The following is a 17,876-nucleotide window of genomic DNA, read 5'->3' as shown; positions in this document are numbered from 1 at the left end:
GCTCCATCTTGACCACTAACACCAAAGGGCATTGTTGAGCAGGAAGCTCTGGGCAAGTGGACAAGTGAACAGGAAGGAAAACTGTCTGGGAGAAGAGGGACAAGGGGTCTCTCTTTGTTTACCTGTGGATCAACTCCCCGCCCCCACTAGGCAAGTCTAAGCTCCATGAAGATAACAGACATGTCAGCCTTTTTCGTCATTACATCCCTAAGGCCTGGCACCACACCACACAAAGTGAGCCTCCAGGAGTTCAGCCAGCTGTTGTGCTGAGCACTGGGGCTGGACACATGAAGTGGGACCAGAAAATTCCCCTGTCTACTGGGAACTAGCATCTTAGCGGTGTGGGGGGGGGCGGGGGCAGTTGCTAGTTATACACATAATAATGGCACAAAGAAGAATTTAACAAGTGCCAACTGAGAAGCATAAACTAAGTACTTTGGGGCAAATTACTTTAGACTCTGGGTCTGGGGAAAGTCTTCCTCAAGGGTGTGGATTTGGGGTGGGAACTTGAAGGGTAGCAACTGGCAGAAGCAGAGGTCTAGAGCTTGGAAGGCGAGCGCACACCTAGGCAGGCAGGTAGGGGTGGGTGGAAGCAAACGCTGGCAGGAAGGCCAGGGCTGCAGTGGCTGTGACGGCCATTTCTTTGATGCAGGTACACGGAGGTACCAGCAGAGAATGACAATGTGCTCTGAACTGGGCTTTCTTCAGGATGCCTCATTCTTTGGGCTCCTGGGCAGAGTGGGAAGACTGTGCAGAGGGTACACTGGGATGGGAAGACAGAAGGTGGCCCGGTGACTCCCCTGGGTCACCTGAGTTGGCAGGCTCAGCCCAGGACCCAGCCCGCCCTTTAAACAAATCCTGGGGGGCAATGTTTGGAGATGACCCTTATACTCCTGGGCGGGCAGGGCCAGTGAGGCAGGAAGGGGCCCTTGGGCCTCCAGCCACAATGCTGTACCCTTGACCTCTGTCTTAGGATGACAGAGCTGGCCCAGGAGGTGAGGAAGCACCTTTCACCAGAAACCTTCCCTGAGATGACAGGCAAATTGGAAGTGACCCCAAGAGTGACCAGGCTGAGCCCAGCACAAGTGGAGCTGGTGTCACATCCATTGTGGTATCTCCCAAGAAAGGACCCAGGTGGAGAATGCAGAACGGTAGAACCTGACTTTCCCCACATTTCCCGGGATCTTTCTGTCCTCTGGGGTACACGGATATGAAGGAGCTGCTGCCTGCAGAGCTTCAGCCCATTGGACCTGGCGGTTGATCTGCCATGAGCCGCTGTGGGGCTGAGCTCTGGGTTTGACTCACCTCAGTCAAGTCTCCGTAAGGTGGGGTGCTCAGGTCCACCTGAAGGGCACAGACACGAACCGCGTGCTGATACCTGTGGGTGGAAAGCTAGAAGTCAGCACGGTGAGAAAGACCCCACGCCCATGCAGCCCTAGGTTGCTCCAAAGGTGCGCTGGTGCCATGGGCAGGTGAGGAGGTGGCTGATTGCTTGGTCTTTGATGTCCAAGGGCAGCTTCCCCTTGACCTCTGCCCCGCTTACCTGATGCAGAGTTGACTTGGGAGGGCCCCTCTGCTCACAGGCTTCCCACCATTCGAGAAAGATGAAATCAGTGCACAGGAAACACCTGAAGGGAAAATTGCTCGTGGGAGTCAGAGCAGGGAGTCACCAATGAGGGCTGAGGTCGCTGGAGGGGGCCTCCCAGAGGCCGCAAGACCACTAGTAGACGAGGAGAAGCGTGTGGGCGGTGCCAGCTTAGAGTGAGCAGGCAGGTCACAGGTAGCTACCCGGCAGGTGGCGCACTACGTCCTGGCAGCTCTTGACGCCCTGAGCATTGTGCCCATGTGTCAACTTTAGGGCTGGTGTGCCTGGTGGTTAAGCCAGCAGCTTTGGAATCAGAACAACCTGGGCTTGAATCCATCTGGGTAACCTTGAACAAATGACTGTACCTCCCTGATCCTCACTCTCTACTCTACACAATAGGCTACTAACTCTCATTGGGTTGTGAGAAGTGGGAACACAGCCAAGAGCATGCTGTCGTGCGCAAGTTTTCCATCAGCGGTAGTTATAATGAATGTTATCACCTTGCCAATCTTTGACTGTGAGATTCAGACTGCTCAGCCCATCTTCATCTTCTTGCCAGCTCCACCCCCATCTTAAACTTCCTCCCACCCTCCTGCTTCCTGTGGTCCTGAGAGTCTCAATATCCACCCCAGGAGGAGAACCCCTGCTAGAGATGCCACATAGGAAGGCGCTCAGTCCATCCTTCAAGCCCAATTCAAGCGCCACCCTCTCTTCCCTCTTGTGATCTCCGCTGCCTCTGAACAGTCCACCACAGTCTCCTGCCCTTGGCACGTTCCTCCTTGGCCCATTATGCATCTCCTACAACCCTTTACAGACTTGAGCACCTCAAGGTCAAAGTTACACCTGAGCCACCCTGCTGGCCCACATGGTCCTGCATAGTCCTGTGTCTTGCAGGTATTTGGTAAATATTTGCTCTCTGGTGTCCTAATAATAAAAGACAGGAATCCCTCCCTCTAGTCTGCTTCTGGCGAAAGAGAAGCCATTCCAGGCGGGGCTGGGAGGAGGCACAGGCAAAGGCAGTCCAGGAGATGCTGAGCAGAGCAGTTCGGCTGGTGCCAAGGACTCCCTGACTGAGCCTCTTGATGACAGGATGTCGTGGCCAGGAAAAAGGAGGGGAAGTAACAGATCTCTTGCTGAGAACCCACATGCTGGCCGATGGTGTCAGTAAGGATAGAGTTTGTGGGTTCAGGCAATAAGATGTGAAAGTCCAGACCACAGTTAAAGAGCTGACAGCCAGATTTGTAAAACCAACCCCATTTGTCTTTCCTTCAGCATCGTGGCACTTGAGGGGGCTGTCAGGCAGTTCCAGTGGGAACAAATGATGCTGGCCTGCAGTTCCTCTGACATTTAATAGCTTTGACCTTTGGCAGGTCAGCTCTCCTCTCTGGGCCTCAACCTCTTCATCTGTAAAATGGGGATATGATGCCAGGACCTCCCTTAAATGGGTGATTATGGGGCTCTAATGAGAGAATGTACATGGCAGCACACCAAACTCGGCAAAGAACCTTAGGAAGCTATTTCCAGAGCTTAAATATAATGGTCCAAAGTGAATTCAAAAATTATGACTTGAACTTTGTTTTCATTCCATTAGGTCGTTTTGGGGACATCAGCAGTGATATATCCTGAAAACTGGTGTCAATTAATAGTTTCAGGGCTGACTAATTGCATACCTGCTGCACTCAATTTCAAGGAAAGTTCTTGTTACTTGGCCTAAAGCAAACTTGCCAGATTCCTCTTCCTCCAGTCAGACACCATATGCACTGTTACAGAGAACCTCAGAACATATGCTACTCTGCACTGGGATTGAGTGGCGATTCCGTACGTTTCTGAGAGCGTGATCACAGGTCTGCAGAAGGCACCTCTCTTGAACTCTTGGATCAGGAAGAGAAAAAGGTCTGCAGAAGGCACCTCTCCAGAACTCTTGGATCAGGAAGAGAAAAAGCAACATCCATTTGGATCTGACAAATGTTTAATCAGAACTCGTTAAAGAAACCCAGTTAGCAATCATTACCAATGGCATCAGCATCTGTAGCAGATTATACCAAATACTAAAATGCCTCATGCTTTCAAAGTTAATATTACCTTTGGTGATCATACTTTTCTCCAAATAATATGTTTTCTCTCCCATTTCCCTGAAAGATCCATGCTTGCTGGGAAACGTAGGCCAGAGTCCCAGATTCCTTGCTGTAACTGCATCTGGAGCAACAACACCAGAGAACCTTCAGGAGCCAGGCCTCGCCACCTTCTCCTCGGCGGGGGTGGGGGTGGGGCCTGTTGCACACTCGCCACCCACTTAATGTATGAGCATTAATTTGGAAGGTGCAAGAGGGTGACAAGCTGTCTTGCCACACACTGCAAAGCCCGGCTGTGCCGACCAAGGGTCTCAAAGTCAAACATCTGCGAGAGCCCAGGTGGGCATGTTCCAGAAGGGGCAGAGGTGAGCCCTGTGCTCTGGAGAGCACAGGCTGCAAGGCTGCTGCTGGCACATGTGCACCTTTGTGTAGCTAGGATGAGATGCTTTCTGAGCAGACCCACCACAAAGGCTCCCTCTTCCCCCAGGTGCACTGGCTAGACCCCACCCTCCTCAGTCAGGCCCCCAGGGAGAGGGCACAGCCTGCACTGCTGTGGATGGTGGCCCTGGCATGCCCCATCCTAAGGAAGCAACCTTGACTCCATTGCACAGTTGGTGCCAAGCAAGGATGCAAGCCTGCTGTGGCGAGTTTCTAATTTTTAAAGAGGAGTTGCAAAGTCTAGTTTCATGTAGAACTTCTGAACTTTCAAAACAATGAGGAATCCAATTAAGAAACATGCATGGGCTCCGGCCTGTGACCCTGAGTACCCACGTTCATTTAAGATGGCCCTCCATGGTGAGCCTCAGCAGATAACGGGAGAGGCTAGTGGTGGTGACAGCTTGTAGCTGTCAGGAAAGGGTGTATGAGGCAGGCCGTGGTGCTCAGGACTGGTGCTCATGGGCCAGCGGCAGTGTGTTGGGCACAGCCAAGGACGATAGCCAAGGTGGCTGAGGGATGTGACCCCATTCCTCCTCAGGAATGGTCTAAGGGATAGAGAACATTAGACTTGGAGAAGAGAGAATGATAATAACAATAACAACAACAACTATAATAATAATAGCTAAAATGAATAGGGTGTATGCCAGGCACTGTGTTAAGTACATATAAAATGCTAATCACTGTGGCTGGCGCTGGGAATTGTCCTGTAACTACTATTATATCAGTTATCTCATTTAGTCTTCATCACAACATCCTTAGCCCCATTTTACAGATGAGCCAACCAGGGCTCAGAGAGGTTAAGTGACTTATCCATGCTCATGAAACTGAGATAGCTGGTGAAACCATGCCGTCCAGAGCCCACTCATTTAACCCAGTGACCATGTGAGGGGCCTCCCAAGTGACCACGTGAGGGGCCTGATCCCACCACTGTCACATGGGAGATGGATTCTGTTTTCTCTGGGACATTCCACAGGAGCAGACCATAGGGTAGAAGTTAAAATGAGGCAAATTTCACTCCCATATACCTCAAATCTCTCTAAAGAGATAATGAGTTCCCCATCACTGGAGGCATCTGAGCAGAGGTTGACTCATCTCTTATAGGATTCAGTGGAAAGGACTCATGTTATTAGGTGGAGAATTGGGCTGGGTCACCTGTAATGCCCCTACCGACTCTAGGGTTATCAAAGGCACTCACGCTGAATCCCGGAGCCTGAGGAACCGCCACAGCTCACCTAACTCAACCCCTGCCTCCGCCTTCAAGCAGGGAAGGAGTTGTCACTCTTTCTACAAATGAGTCAGCTGAGGCCAGAATGAGTCACCCTGGTCTGGAGGGGCTCTTCTGAGCCTAGCATCCCCCTGTCTCTATGGCAGGCAAAGGCAATCCCAGGTGTCCAACCTTCCCTTTAGGAACACAGAGTGGAGAGAAAGAGAACTTAATTTCTTTCCCCAGAAAGTTTCTCATTCATTTGGAATGAGAAGCCTTGGCAACTGTGAACTATTCATTTACTGTGGATGTGGCTTGGCCATTTCCCTGGGGTCAAGCAGCTAGAAGCAGCAGACAAAGGAGGAGAGTGCACCCGCCCTCCCTTGCTACCATGAGGTGTACTTTGGTTCACACATTCATTCAGCCCCTCCTCCATTGAGGAACAGCTGCTCAGGGCAGACGCTGGGGAAATGGAGATGGATCTAAAGTCACTGAGAGTCGCAGGTTCCTGGGATTTTCCCCGCCAAGCTGCCTGGCCGGCCTTTCTATTTGGCACAGGCCAAGAATGTCATGAGAAAACCATGGATTTAATGACCCATTGCTTCCTTTGACCAAGATGGAGCTCCAGGCAAGGAAGCTATCGCTGCTTAACTCATGTCTTCAGGAGGCAAACTGGGGAGAGTGCGTGGAAGGCCCGGCCCCCACCTGCCATGGGCCTGGAACTGCCAAGTGCATTGACCTCCTGGGCATCACCGTTAACTATGAGCACAGAGTCCAGTGCGGCCGAGCCCAGGGCCCCAAACGCGGCCAACAGGGAGCCACTCCATCGTCACAACGCTTAGCACACAGCTTACCTGTCCTAGGAGAGCTACAAGGAGGGAGCTCTTTCCACTTCCAACATTCCCACAGATGCCCAAGACCTTCCCCTACCAGAGAAACAGAAAAAAGACAGTCATTCTCCGAGTTCTTAGAGGGTCACCACCAAACTGCACTGGCCAGGCCAGGCAGGGACCAGTGGGACACTGCTGGCTCTGTGAGGTGGCAGTTGCAGCCTCACCCCCCAACCCTGATACACGGCCTCATAGGAGGCAGGAGCCTCAGTCTTAATTAAGAGCCTCCTCTGCACACCCCAGCACAGCACCCGGAGGGCTTCTAGAAGTCATGTATAAGCACCGGTGCAGAATAGCCATGTTCTGCTCTGGGACACACAGGCCCTGAACAGGAGGGTGGTCCTGTGCTGACTCCAGGAAAGTAAATCTAATGGACGTCAATGGCTGCACAACCCAGAGGGACAGTGACAGCCTGCAAGTACAGGAGGCCGGGTGCTTTTTAAAAGTCCTCTTAGAGCATCCTTCCTCCATCACAACTCAGTCTGAAATTACTGAGCAGTTACGCTGTTCCAGCGTGTTGGCTTCATGGACTTTTCTACAGCCGCAGATCTATCAATCCAGCTGACAAATCATTGCTAAAGCCTGCTTTGTGCCAGGTGCTGTTCTGAACACCAGCAATAGCACAATACAGCAGAGAACATCACAGTCAAAAGTCTGGGTCTGCCCGCACGGAGCTTATGTTTTAGTTGGGGAGACAGTAAACAAGATAAATAAGTAAAATATGGAGTATATCAGATACATGCCGTGGGAGCAGATAAAGCAGCGAGGAGATGGGGGCGGGGAGCGTTACTGGACACGTGGACCTCTTAGCTTGAGCTCTCAGAAGGAGACCCCGAAGCAGGAATTGAGTGAAGGTAGCTTGCTGGGGAGGTGCAGAAAACACCCGCTGGGGGGAGGGGGATGGTACAGGAGGAGGAAGGTGGCCCATCGAGGGAGTGCTCTTAGGTCAGCTCCCACAGGAGGCAAATGAAGCTCAATGCCGCTGGGAAACTCAAGGAATTGCGGAAACTGAGCATGGCTTTGTCCCCGCAATGGCTGAGGGAGTCAGGTTAAACAGTCAACAGTCAGTGTTTGAGAGCTGCTCCCTCGGCTTACTGAGGGTGGTGGGGAGGGCCCTCAGGCACACAGATGCAGATCTGGCAGCTGGAAGATGGCCAGGCCACATGGATGGGTCACTGACAGTACCTGCTACAGGTGATGTCTGAGTAAGACCCAGAGGGGGCAAGGGAGTGAGCTGTGTAGTTATGGGGGGGGGCATGGCTGGCAGAATAGGAGTCCATGTGGAGACTCTGAGGTGAGACCACTCTTGTGTTCAAGCAGATATTGCAATGCAGCAGTTGGAACATCTAGAACATTCTCACTGAGACCTGCTCCCAGTGATGCCTCAGAGCAAAGATGCCCAGCACGGGGCCAAATGTGGCTTCTTTCCTACCTGAGCTAGACCAGAGGGCCCCTCGCCTGCCTGCTACCCCCAGCACAAGAGCGTTGTTGCCTGTCATCATTCAGCCCTTGGATAAGCCTTTACTGAACACCAGATACTGCACTAGGCACTGGCAATAAAGCAGTGATCAAGGTAGATGCAGTCCTTGCCTTTACTGTCCCTGGCGCTGCAGGTAAGTGAAGCGGATCCATTTTAATTCCACCAAAAGGACGACAAGGAACCGGGGCATTGTGAAGACTTTGGGACAAAGAGACACGGATGGATCCAGCTTCCCTAGACACTTGGCTCTTAGTTGAGTCCTGTCCACTACTTGTGGCCAGATCTAAGCCTTCTAGATTCATCCTTGTCTTCAGCAGGAAATCCATGAGGCCTGCACCCCTGAGTTTCTGATTATTTGGGAAACATTATTGGAAACCTACTCTGTGCCAGGCTCTGGGCTCAGTGTAAGGCCACACGACTGTGAACAAGTTCACAGATACGTACCCTGACCTCAAGGAGGCTATGGTCTAATGGAATCTTAGAACTAAATTTGGAAAAACATAGATGCCTTGAGTTTAGGACATTTAAGGGCAGCACTTAAGCTGGACATGATTGTTAGAGGAAAAAGGCAACAGCAATAGCTCCCGTCCGTGGGGACTTAGCATTTGTGCGTGATGTGTCTTTCCATCCTCCCATCCACCTTGTGAAGTGGGTACTATTATTAAAATACCCATGGAGCAGGTAAAGAAACTGGCTTGAAGAAGTTAGACAATATGCTTAAGGCCATGCAGCTGGCGAGTGGCTGGGACTGGAGCCCGGGTCCACCAGGCTAGAGAGGCATAGCCCTAATCCCCAAGATATTGTGCTGCACCCTTTGTCTTCACCTTATTTCACAAAATATTTGACCATGTCCTTGACGACAAGTCATGAGCCACCAACGTACTGAAAAGGAGGAAAGCGATTGAAGGGCTGAGGAGGCTTCTTTACAACACGAGAGCTGTTCACTGAGTCCTCTCTGGAGCAACACTGAAGACATGGTTGAAGTAATCTGGGTGCTGCACGTCAGAGGCGGGGAAGAGTGATGAGAAAGAAAGTGGGCTGCACACAGCAAGACTTCACTGAGAGCCAAGCTCAATTGCACTCAGCCAACCAAATATCATTTCCAATGAATATGTGCAGAGAGCCTTGTTAGCTACGAGGTATCACTCTACCCCAGTTACTGAGCCTAGCGTCACATAATACATAAGAACCTCTCCCTCTATAGTGCTCACATGGGGAAAGGGTGAGTCAACAAGACGGGAGATTAAAATATTAGGCACAAGATTAATGCTGAGCCCTTTGCAGCAAAATCAACACTGCCATCGGGCTGTGGGCTGACGAGTACCCAGGGCAAGAAAACCACATGCAAGAGAAGGTCAAACATTCCCCAAATGCAGAGCTGCTCTAAGGACTCCACCCCCAAATCCCGAGGGGAGGGAGGCAGTCAGCAGAATCTGGCCGGCTTCTGTTCCTAAGCTGCTTGTGGCACTCATTTTGCTTTTTACAAGAGCAGTGTCGCTTGGTGGTTAAGAGCAGGTGGTGGCACCAGGCACCCTGGGTGTGAAGCCCTCTTCTGCCACTTTCGAGCTGTATGACTTGGACGAGTTATTTAACCTGCTGTGTCTCTGGTTCCTCAGTCATAAAGTGGGGCAGCTATACACCCACCTCGTAAGGTTATTGGGGTAGCTAAATGAGTTAATTATGTGCCTCGTAAACAGAAATTGCTCATAACTGTCAGCTATTATAATCTATTACTGGACTTCAACGTGAAATTAAGAACAAATCTGAAAAGACTTATGAAAGCTAGTCAGTTTGAGTCTAGCCACCTGAAATGGATTGTCCATTAAACACTGCAACTGGCTCTCAACTCCTGTGGAATTTGAATATCGGCACTAATACAACCACTAAGACAACAGTATTCTCTCAGCTTGAAGAGATGTCTCCAGGGTTCATTTGCATAGCTTTAAAATTTGGGGAGAAATGGAGACATCCCACCACGACCTCCTGCTCAAATTGAATTATATTCAGCCTTGAGAAGGCCATCGTCCCGTGACAAAAGGAAGAAGGATGGAGGCCACACCTTTGGAACACATACCCATCTTTCTCACCACAAAGCTTATATTGTGCAGAACCGATTTGGGGCTGCCATGTTGCTCCTGGGCACTGGTGACTCCCTGACCTGATGGACTCAAACTGTGTGCCTCTGGCCTCTGTTTCTTAAGAAGATGCTTCTTCTGATTCTGCACTTTCTTTAGGTCACTTTTCCCCCTGGTTTCTTGCTCCCATGTCAAGGTGGCATTTGCTAAAAGCAAGACCGTATCTGGCTCTTCTGGTTGGGTGATGTAAGATGGGGGGCTTTTAGCTATGAGAATTTTCTAAGAGTAAAGAAACAAAGTTAACTTGGCAGACGTCATCCATTTGCAAGAATCATCCCAGTATATCTTCTAATGACCCCAAATCATAATCTTGGGAATTCTACCTGGGACATCCAGGAAAGGTATTCTGAAGATACTCCCCCAGGAGAAGCTGCAGCAAAAATAGTCGATTAGCTCATACTATGTAGAACAGATGCCTTTTTAAGCACAAGGCGTATCTGGGTCACCCACATTGGAGAATGCTGATCCCAGCTACAATTTACCCTTATGCCCAAGATGGCCAGCTTTTGCCAGTCTTTGGGTGGTTGGCTTCACTGCTTGACACTAATGCTTATGAAACCAAGGTCACATGTTCTGTCTCTGCTGTGTCTTCTTCCTAAGTCCCCACTCAGCTCAGTTCAACAAAACACCTGCCAAGTGCCTACTCTGTGCCAGATTCTGGGGTAAACGACAGAAATGCAAATATTAGTAATAAGGCGTGCTTCCTGTCCTTGAAGAGACTGCAGTCCAGGCGGAGATGGGAACATGCACAGATCATTTCAGTGAAATGTGACAGGGACAAAGCCCTGTAACTGCCAGGGATGGGACACTTGGCTCCACAACCTTGAGGCCCATGTAATTGATGCCTGAGCTGAGTCTGTACAGTGCTGTACAGGCAAAGATGAGGGAGGGGTTAGGGGAGGAGAGCTTTCTAGTAGAGGGCACAGCATGAGCAAAAATAGGCAATAGCATGGTTTGGGGGGATGAGAGGTATAAGACGAGAAGTTCAGTATAACCGAGGGCCAGAGCTCAAGGTAGGAAGGGGATAAGAAATGAAGTGGAGACATAACTGAGGACGTGCTGATGGAGGACTCAGGCTCAGTCCTGGAGAGTGAAGGACAAGGATTGAAAAGGACAACATTGGAAAAAGACAATTGGTTCTTCAGTCACTGTGATAGTTCAGATGAGAGACTATGAAGTCTTGAATGAAGGTGATGACACTAGGGACAGAGTGGAGGTTGTGGAGTCAAGAAATAGCATTGTTCCTCTACTCTAAGATATTGGATATCATTACACAATTAATGTCATGAGGTTAAGTCTGTGTTTTGTTCAAAATGTAATAACTCAACAGTGCACCTTCCAATCCAATCTCATAAATGGTGCCTCTTAAAATTGAAGGAATACAGTGATCAGGAGGTGAGTCAACAGGATTCTTTTTTTTTTTTAACTATTATTTGTGTCATTCTTTTTTTGTTTTTTTAAATTTTTGGCCACATTGGGTCTTCGTTGCTGTGTGCGGGCTTTCTCTAGTTGTGTCGAGTGGGGGTCACTCTTCATTGCAATGCGCAGGCTTCTCATTGTAGTGGTTTCTCTTGTTGCGGAGCACAGGCTCTAGGCACGTGGGCTTCAGTAGTTGTGGCACACTGGCTCAGAAGTTGTGGATCAAGGGCTCTAGAGCGCAGGCTCAGTAGCTGTGGTGCACGGGCTTAGTTGCTCTGCGGCATGTGGGATCTTCCCGGACTAGGGCTCGAACCCGTGTCCCCTGCATTGGCAGGAGGATTCTTAACTACTGCACCACCAGGGAAGTCCCAACAGGATTCTTGATTGGTTCAATGTGGATGGTAAGGGAGAAGAGGGATACAGGCACCTAGGATGCTTAAAATGACATCCACATTTCAGACGTGAGTAAATAAGATCTTCCAATCAATTCACAGAGGTCTGAACGCACTGTTCTCTTGACTGAAATGTGCTTCTCCTTTTCCTTTCCTTGCCTCAACTTCAAAACCACTTTATCTGCCCTTCCTACACATCACTTTCACCCTTACTATATATAGCAATTACTGGGATACCTGGTCCTGTACTAGACTGGAGGCTCTTAAGAGTAAAGACTCTCTTCCTTATATTTGCATTTTCCACAGTGCCTTGCATATAGGAAGCATACAGTAAATCTTTTTTTAAATTGAGATATAGTTGATTTACAATATTAGTCTCACATACACAACATAGTGATTCAAAGTTTTTATAGATTATACTCCATTTAAAGTTATTATAAAATATTGGCTATATTCCTGTGCTGTACAATATATCCTTGTAGCTTATTTATTTTATACATAACAGTTTGTACCGCTTAATCCCCTGTTCCTATCGTGCCCCTTCCCCTTCCCTCTCCCCACTGGTAACCACTAGTTTGTTCTTTATATCTGTGAGTTTGTTTCCTTTTTGTTATATTCAGGGTATTTTGCTTTACTTTTTTAGACTTCACATTTACATGATATCATTCAGTGTTTGTCTTTCTTTGTCTGACTTATTTCACTTAGCATAATGCCCTCCAAGTCCATCCACGTTCCTACAAATGGCAAAATTTCATTCTCTTTATGGCTGAGTAATATTCTATTGTGTATATGTACCACCATCTTCCTTATCCATTCACCTCTCAATGGACACTTAGGTTCCTTCCGTGTCTTGGCTTTTGTAAATAATGCTGCTATGAACATTGTGGTGCATGTATCTTTTCAAATTAGTGTTCTGTTTTCTTCAGATATATACCCCAGAGAGTAATTGTTGGGTCATATGGTAGTTCTATTTTTAGTTTTTTGAGGAACCTCCACAGTGTTGTTTTCCATAGTGACTGCACAAATTTACCTTCTACCAACAGTATACGAGGGTTCTCTTTTTTCCACATCCTCCCCGACATTTGTAATTTGTGTTCTTTTTGATGATAAACATTCTGGCAGGTGTGAGGTGATATCTCATTGTGGTTTTGATTTGTATTTCCCTGATGATTAGCGATGTTGAGCATCTTTTCATGTGCCTGTTGGCATCTGCATTTCCTCTTTGGAAAAATTTCTATTCAGTTCTTTTGCCCATTTCTAATTGGGTTGTTTGGGTTTTTGATGTTGAGTTGTATGAGCTGTTTATATATGTTGGATATTAACCCCTTATCAGTCATATCATTTGCAAATATTTTCTCCCATTCAGTAGGTTGTCTTTTCGTTTTGCCAATGCTTTCCTTTGCTGTGCTACTGTCAATTTCTCTATATCTGTTAATATTGGCTTTATATATTTAAGTGGGTCCTATGTTGAGTGCATATGTATTTATAATTGTTATATTTTCTTCTTGGATTGATCCTTTGATCATTACGTAATGCCTTTGTTTCTTGTAACAGTCTTTGTTTTAAAGTCTATTTTTTCTGATATAAGTATTGCTACTCCAGCTTTCTTTCGATTTCCATCTGCGTGGAATGCCTTTTCCATCCCCTCACTTTCAATCTGTGTGTGTCTTTAGATCGGAAGTGAGTCTCTTGCAGGCAGCATGTATATCAGTTTTGTTTTCATATCCATTCAGCCACTCTATGTCTTTTGGTTGGAGCATTTAGTCTATTTACATTTAAAGTAATAATGGGTAGTTATTGTCATTTTGTTAATTGTCTTGGGGTTGTTTTTGTAGTTCTTTTTTGTTCTTTTCTTCTTTTGCTCTCTTCCTTTGTGATTTGATGACTATCTTTAGTGTTATGTTTGGATTCCTTTCTTTTTTGTGTGTGTGTTTATCTATTATAAATGTATGGTTTGTGGTTACCATGAGGTTTATATATAGCAATCTATACATATATATACACGATTATTTTAAGTTGCTGATCTCCTAATTTCAAATGCATTTTAACAACCCTGAGTTTTTACTCTCTTCCCCCACAAGTACTGTTTTTCCATATTTTACATCAATTTGTTTTGTTATCCCTTAACTATATATTGTGGATTTAGATGATTTTACTACTTTTGTCTTTTAACCTTCCTACCAATTTTATACATAGTTGATTAACTACCTTTACTGTATATTTGCCCTTACTGATAAACTTTTTCCTTTTGTGATTTTCATGTTTCTAGTTGTGTTCTTTTCTTTCTAGCTTAGAACAGTCCTTTTAACATTTCTTGTAAAGCTGATTTGATGGTTCTGAACTCTTTTAGCTTTTGCTTGTCTGTAAAGTTTTAAACTCTCCATCAAATCTGAATGAGAGTCGTGTGGTGTAGAGTATTCTTGGTTGTAGTTTTTCCCCTTTCATCACTTTAAATATATGGTGCCACTCCCTTCTGACCTGCAGAGTTTCTGCTGAAGTCAGCTGATAGCCTTATGGGAGTTTCCTTGTATGTAACTTGCTGCTTTCCCTTGCTGCTTTTAATAGTCTCTCTTTATCTTTAATTTTTGCCATTTTAATTACAATGTGTCTTTATGTGGTTCTCTTTGTGTTGATCCTGTTTGGGACTCACACAGTAAATCTTTGATGAATGAATAAATTAATAAATAAAATGACTAAATGAGTGTATAAATATGGTGTCTCCCCCCGCCACCGTCTTCATCACTTCTGTCACCACACACATCCTAGGACAAACTAGGTAGGCAAAGGGGAGATGGCTCAGTGCAAACTGAGCTCCACTCCTGGAACAAGTTAAGACTCATGGCTTGGAGAAAGAGTAGAGGGTCAGGAACATCATCGCCCTGGGTGCAGACTCCATCTCAGTTTTACTAAAAGGGCAGGCCACCTATAATACTCTGCCTATATCCTGCTTGATGCATATTTGTGTATCCAACACTGAATGGAGGCTTTTCTCCCAACACCCACCAAACCAGTGACCCAGCCCTCCAATGGGTTGACACAGCCTCCCCTTATCTGGGAATTTTCCTGCCCCCAAATGAGAACTTTCTTCCCTGCTCACCCAGTGTTAGTTATACCTTCATTCTCCTTAGAGAGACATTGACTTCAGCTGCTGCTTTGACCGAGAAAGGTAAGATTGCAATTGAAAACTCCATTACATTAAACATGGTAATCACACTAAATGCCTGAAGAACAAAAGAGAGGTATAGAATTCAGGATGGGATGTTGCCTTGGCTTTGAACCATTAAGTCCATGGGGATTAAACTTCCTGAGATGAGAAACAGTAGCACAGTTGGGATTCTCAGAGGAAAAATTTTCTCATTTCATGGCTCAGAAATCATGGGTTGGCAAATTGAAGGTATTAACATCTTAAACTATTTTGCGTTTCGATTTTCACCAAAATGGTGGGAAGCTTATCCCCTTATCTCTGTCAATCCAGAGGATAAGGTCTGAAAAGGGCCTCTAATTGAGGACCTTTGGAAATCTCCATCCATACCATATCCTTATTTGGCCTAGACCATTCTTTCAAAAACCTATGCAGGGCTTCCCTGGTGGTGCAGTGGTTGAGAGTCCGCCTGCCGATGCAGGGGACACGGGTTCGTGCCCTGGTCCGGGAAGATCCCACATGCCACGGAGCAGCTGGGCCCGTGAGCCATGGCCGCTGAGCCTGAGTGTCCGGAGCCTGTGCTCTGCAACGGGAGAGGCCACACAGTGAGAGGCCCGCGTACCGTGAAAAAAAAAACAACAAAAAAAACCTATGCAGATTTTTCCTAAATTATCCCCTTCTCTCAGTTGCTTCAGAGGCATCTGACCCTTCAGAGATAGAGCATCCTTTTACATACCACACAGAGACCAGTGTTGAAGGTGGAAGCTCCCTAGAATTATGTGCCTGGCCCAGGCTGGTTGCTGGTTCTCCTGCCCTCAGGGTCTGGCCTCCATGCCCTGCTTCCACACACACATAAGGGACCAATTTGAGAGCCTTGGTTCCACTGTCATTTCCAAAACAATGAACAATGACCCCCCTTCACTAGGGCCTTCCCCACTGAGCCCTGCATGGTGGGTGGATAATATCATATAGCCTCAATGAAGACAAGTTTCCTTGCTCTGTGGGTGCCCCACAGGGGGCATGATCTCATCTCTCAGCTTTCATCTTCTCATCTGTCCTTGTAATTAGCAGCCTCTCCCTAACCACCCATCTAAGAAATTAAAAACACAACTTCCATCGACAAATCTGGAGTGATCCTTCCTGCTGTTGAATGGGCCCCATGGACAGGGCCCCCAGGCTTCAACTAATCCTAGTTAGTTCATTAAGAGGATGATGAAAGATGCTCCCTTCATCACATCTGGTCCTAAATACATCCCCAAAGAGAATTCAGCTCCCCCAGGTCCTAGAGCACTATCTTGGCTCAGGAAGCCCAGGCCCTGGCTAGCAGAGTCCCCGGGCTGCCTGATGTGACAGCTCCTCAGGGCTGACCTCCTACTCATGTGGCTCTGGCAGAGGAGGAGACTGAAAGGGATTCTTAGGCCAAAGAAATACGAGCCTCGCATTCAGGGAATTTGTTCTTGGTCTAGATTTCTTCTAAATCATTGTTTTAAAAAATATTAACAATGTGCACTCAATTTGGTTTCAAATTAATTTGCTTGGTGTGTTCTGGGAAAAAAAAATTTTTTGGTTTGGGATGGTAGACAAGCAGCCACTATAATCCAGTAACATTCATTCTGTACATCAACCATTGCTGTTCGTTTTGGCTTTCAGTTCATGGCTATGTTCAAGCCCCCAGAGTGTGTGAGAGAAAAATGTGTGTGGAGAAACTAAGAAAATTAAAGTATCTCCCAAAGAAACACGGGGCAGTAATTGGATTGACAGCGCCACAGTGAATGCCCCAGAAGAGGATCCTGCCTTCTCAAACGTCCTTCCCCTCCAGATCCCTGATTTTTGGTGCAATTCTTTTCTGGTGAGCATACCTCTCCTTTTTTATTTCATTCTCTCTCTCTCTTTTTCTTGCCTTTACGTTCTTTCTTCCAACTTGCCCTTCAGACGCTGCTTTAATATCTGAAATGTTTGTTTCTTTATTTCAGTCAGGGGCCATTTCCTCTCTAGCTCAGGTCCTGAGCCCCTCACGTTCACTCCAATTCTCCTTCTGAGGTTTTCAACCCGAATATGCCTGGCCTGGGTGAGCATAAGGCTAATGAGAACAGCAACAACTTACGCAGCATTTACCGCATTCGAGGTGCTGACCGAGTGCTTTGTGGAAGACAACTTCCATCCTCACTACGATAGGGACTGTCATCACCCCATTTACAGATAATAAAACCGAGACAAGAGAGGTTCCGTGAATTGCTGTAAGTCATAGCTAGCAAGTGTGGAGTCAGGCTTTAAACAAGGGGGACCCTGATCTGGACACCACACTGCCTCTCCCAATACTGACACCCCTCCAACCCGGAGAACTTTCACCAACTCTTTTCTTGGCGTATATATGGATAAATAAGAATAAAATAGCCAAGGGCTCCTTTGGTTTCAATGTCCAAATGAAAAATTGTGTTCCAGCATTAACTACTACCCCTGCCCTGCTGTAGACTGAATAAGAGTTGCTACTAAGCTCTCCTCGGCTCCCAGTCAGCTCAAGTACTTGTCTTAGAAGTCAGGGTGGAATTCTGCTGTCTTCTGGCTCACCGTGATTGGGTGATCTGATGCCAGTGCCAGAGGAGCTACCCACCTGGCACTTGCAGAGTTGGGTACAGAAGAGGCCAGCTCTAAAGAGGTGCTTACCACTGGGGCAGCGAGCTTTCATCTCAGGAGGATGTGGCAGGTGAATGTCAGTACAATGGCTATGGTGGATGCAATGGGGGCCAGCACTGAGTTTCCACTTTGGACAAATCCAGCTTTTTCCAGTAATCTCCTTTCTCTCTTCCTTATATCTGTGAAATAGAAGCAGTCCACGGTGGTCTTATTTTGCTTGTCAAGCACCAGCATTAAGAAACGTATTACTCAATGGAATATTCCTCAGCCATAAAAATGAATGAAATATTGCCATTTGCAGCAACAAGGGTGGACCTAGAGATTATCATACTAAGTGAAGTAAGTCCGACAGAGAAAGACAAATATCATATGATAGCACTTATATGTGGAATCTAAAAAAGTAATACAAATGAACTTATCTAGGAAACAGAAAGAGACTCACAGACATAGAGAACAAAGTATAGATACCGAAGGGGAAGGGGAAG

The 17,876-nt window shown here is 47.1% G+C and overlaps 1 protein-coding gene across 1 annotated transcript in view; it reads right to left on the bottom strand.

The window, feature by feature from the left end:
• Window positions 1-17,876, bottom strand: part of ABCC12 (ATP binding cassette subfamily C member 12) — a 59,293-nt gene that overhangs the window by 29,610 nt on the left and 11,807 nt on the right. The window contains 7 exon segments of the mRNA XM_049703680.1: window positions 1,306-1,378; window positions 3,668-3,760; window positions 3,762-3,781; window positions 6,154-6,225; window positions 9,727-10,023; window positions 14,729-14,836; window positions 17,422-17,570. Coding sequence (XP_049559637.1) covers window positions 1,306-1,378; window positions 3,668-3,760; window positions 3,762-3,781; window positions 6,154-6,225; window positions 9,727-10,023; window positions 14,729-14,836; window positions 17,422-17,570 — 812 coding nt within the window.

This window comes from Orcinus orca, chromosome 20 (genome assembly GCF_937001465.1).
Source record: "Orcinus orca chromosome 20, mOrcOrc1.1, whole genome shotgun sequence".
Taxonomy (NCBI): domain Eukaryota; kingdom Metazoa; phylum Chordata; class Mammalia; order Artiodactyla; family Delphinidae; genus Orcinus; species Orcinus orca.
This window is presented reverse-complemented; position numbering and strand designations above follow the sequence as displayed.